The 3,324-nt window shown below is 43.3% G+C and overlaps 1 protein-coding gene across 2 annotated transcripts; it reads right to left on the minus strand.

The window, feature by feature from the left end:
* Positions 1–264: 264 nt before the first annotated feature.
* On the minus strand, positions 265–2,805 carry LOC147636694 (S-adenosylmethionine synthase 2-like). 2 transcript variants are annotated; one of them, XM_086800171.1, is made up of 3 exons: positions 2,669–2,805; positions 990–1,949; positions 265–758 (listed from the first exon to the last, which is right to left on the minus strand). In XM_086800171.1, exons 2-3 carry the CDS (start codon positions 1,902–1,904, stop codon positions 498–500), a joined length of 1,176 nt encoding a protein of 391 aa, XP_086656297.1. In that variant the 5' UTR covers positions 1,905–1,949; positions 2,669–2,805; the 3' UTR covers positions 265–497. The 2 variants fall into 2 exon arrangements, with proteins under 2 accessions (XP_086656297.1, XP_086656298.1); XM_086800172.1 differs by lacking the exon at positions 2,669–2,805 and adding an exon at positions 2,524–2,607.
* Positions 2,806–3,324: the final 519 nt, after the last annotated feature.

Raw genomic sequence — 3,324 nt, forward strand, 5'->3', positions numbered from 1 at the left:
AAAGAGTCTTTTCTCCTCCTCTCTACTCATCATTGCTCATGTGATTAGCATTAATCATTCTGGCTTAGTGTTAATCATCATTAATCACACTTCAACATAGTTACCATGTTACATTTCCAAATGGGTCATGATTTATAAAATGCCATGATCGCACCTCAAAGGACACACCCTCCACAATATTGAAGAAATGTGAAGGAAATGTCCATCCTCACACAGCTAAGCAACTGGTTTTGCTTGGGCAGTGCAAAAGGATATCCCTTTATCAAATTTCAAGTAATAGCAGTTTTGCTTGGGCAGTGCAAAAGGATATCCCTTAATCAAATTTCAAGTAATAGCAGTACATAGAATGGTTGTATTACAAGCAGTATCATATCTGCTACCTTGGCCTTATTTCACATAGCTTTGAAAAGAATAGAATGCTGCAAACCATACCCACCCAGGCAACAAGACTCGAACATCCATTTAATATATTGATAAATCAAGAGTCCCCTGCTTTCTCAAGCCTTCTCAAACTTCAAGGGCTTGACAGTTTCCCATGTGAAGTCAGGGTCATCACGGCCAAAGTGGCCATAGGCTGCAGTCTTCTGGTAACGCTTATTGCCGCCACGGCGGAGGTCCAGGTGGATAGCTATCATACCAGGACGGAAATCAAAGTTGCTCTTGATGATCTCCAAGATCTCAGCATCCGGGATCTTGCCAGTCTTGTAGGTATCCACAAACACGGAGAGGGGCTCAGGCACACCAATGGCATAGGATACCTACACAAATGTCAAAAAAATTTTAGGAATGACCTTGCTACGATGGAGTCTAATTAACATTAAGCAGTTAAATTCAAATTTTAGTTATAAATCTCCAAATGTTAGCTCTAAAGACCTTAATGTGACTAAGTAAATTAAATATTCCTTTCCTGAGCTAATATACATCAACGATGATATACAAATGAGCTAAATTTGAGTGGTTGAGAAATGTTGTTATGTTGCCCTACTAACCTGCACGATACAACGGCGCGCAAGCCCGGCCGCAACCACACTCTTGGCAGCCTGCCTGACAATGTAAGCTCCACTTCTATCCACTTTGGTAGGGTCTTTACCAGAGAATGCACCACCACCATGAGCCCCCCATCCACCATAAGTATCAATAATGATCTTCCTCCCGGTGAGACCAGCATCCCCATGAGGCCCCCCAATGACAAACCTCCCGGAGGGATTCAAATGAAAGATGGTCTTCTCATCCATGTACTTCTCTGGTATCACAGGCTTTATCACATGCTCTTTCAGATCAGCAGCAATCTCATCGTTGGTCACTGTCTCATCATGTTGAGTTGAGATTAACACAGTGTGCACTCTGATAGGAACCATGGCACCACTATCATTCTTATACTCCACTGTAACCTGAGTTTTACCATCTGGCCGCAGCCAGGCACAAGTACCGTTCTTTCTAACTTCGGTAAGCTTTGCACCCAACTTGGTAGCCAACACATGGCTAAGGGGCATGAGCTCTTCAGTCTCATCAGTAGCATAGCCAAACATATGCCCTTGGTCACCGGCCCCTATCTCCTCAGGTTTTTTGGTGAAATGGCCATGCACACCCTGGGCTATGTCTGGGCTCTGCTGCTCTATGTTCACTAGCACCTTGCAGTTGTCAGCATCCAGGCCCACATCATCTGAGACGAAGCCAATCCCACGGCATGTGTCCCGCACAATCTTCTCATAGTCCACATGAGCCTTGGTGGTGATCTCACCGAAAATCATCACCATATTGGTTTTGGTGCATGTCTCACATGCCACCTTGCTCTCAGGGTCCTGCTCCAGGCACGCATCCAGTACAGCATCAGACACCTGGTCACACAATTTGTCAGGATGCCCCTCATTCACAGACTCCGAGGTGAAGAGGAAAGTCTCCATGTCCAGATATGTGCCTTGAGGAGTTGGGAGCAACTAATGAAAGTCCTGTTGGCAATGCACAGTCATCAATGTTACCATTGCATACAAAGTGTTACTATACATTAGATCTGCACCAAGAACAACTTGGAAAGAAAAGATATAACAATATCAACAATTAGTCTATGTGTGGAATTACAAGAATTAAAACAGAACATCAAGACTGTAAGAGACAAATCATACATACATGCAGTATGTTGGCAACAGAGCATAAAATAAATTGACCTAAGCATGTTTCACTCATACATAAATACATACATACAACATACGATCTGCATGGTGGTATATTTTAAGCGATACAGCATACATACATGCACACATACATAGCTTGGAACTAGCAAATAATCCTGGGGTGTATAACAAGAGCATAGCTGAGCATGTCCAACCAATAGACACAGCATGCATACATGCTTAACATAGCATTAAAATGTGGGCAAATAAGGCGCATTTTCTGCACAAAATTAGATCTGATGGTTAATGTATTAACTAGTAATCCGTGAGCAAAGATGGTTCATTTTCTGCAAAAAAAACGAGCTGATGCTTAGTGTATTAAGCAGAAATCCACCAAAAGCAGGAAATCTACCATTTGGTCTTAGATCCACGAAGTACGCCCCACGAAAGACAACCCAAGAAGGAGATTATAGGTAAAGTTAGAGATGGATAATCCGCACTGGCTATGACTAATGAAGAAATAACTTAAATAATTAGAAGGAATAATTACAACACACCTTAGAGCTGCAACCAGGTCTTCGCCCACCAGCAAAGCTTGCGGATAGAAAAGGGCGCACGACCCTCTTTATAACCTTCTCAAAATTACGATTTCTTTGGAAATTTCCCAGCTTTTTTGTGTGCTGTCCCGTCCGACGGGCCACCCTTGCCTACCGTTCCATCTCACGGCGCAGATCCCGTATTCGCATCGGACGGCTCAGATGCAATGGGATGACTTCACACCCACACGTACGTAAAATCCGTCCGTCCGTAGTAACTTGGTGGTCACCATATGTTTGCATCCACCAACGCCCACCAACCTCTCTCTCCCCCACTCCCCACCCACCACCTCTCCACTTCATGCCCACCCTTTTGACACGCCTTTAGGCCTTTTCCCATTGGCCCAAGTTACCTCCGTCCCTCGTATTCACAGCCTCGCAAGAAATGCTTACATCAAGCTGATGTGTGTGTTCAAATTTTCATCTGTCCCAATTTCCTTTTGCCAAGCTACCAACCATCATCATCTACTACTTTCTCAACCCAAGGTAATTGGATTGGGAAATTTATGTATACTTTGAGTGTCTCTAACAGTAAATCTTTCACATATCCTACAATATTGAGATGTTATTTGCATTTTTTGAAGTTTGAGGTTTTACACCTCAAGAGAAAAAATTTA

This window comes from Cibotium barometz, chromosome 7 (genome assembly GCF_041138505.1).
Source record: "Cibotium barometz isolate CiBa-2024 chromosome 7, ASM4113850v1, whole genome shotgun sequence".
NCBI classification, from domain to species: domain Eukaryota; kingdom Viridiplantae; phylum Streptophyta; class Polypodiopsida; order Cyatheales; family Cibotiaceae; genus Cibotium; species Cibotium barometz.

Excerpts from the sequence above, each read along its gene's own strand:
- LOC147636694 (XM_086800171.1), bottom strand. The coding sequence starts at position 1,904 with ATGGAGACTTTCCTCTTCACCTCGGAGTCTGTGAATGAGGGGCATCCT. Across the intron at positions 759-989 it reads CGCGCCGTTGTATCGTGCAG|GTATCCTATGCCATTGGTGT; the intron begins GTTAGTAGGGCA and ends ACATTTGTGTAG.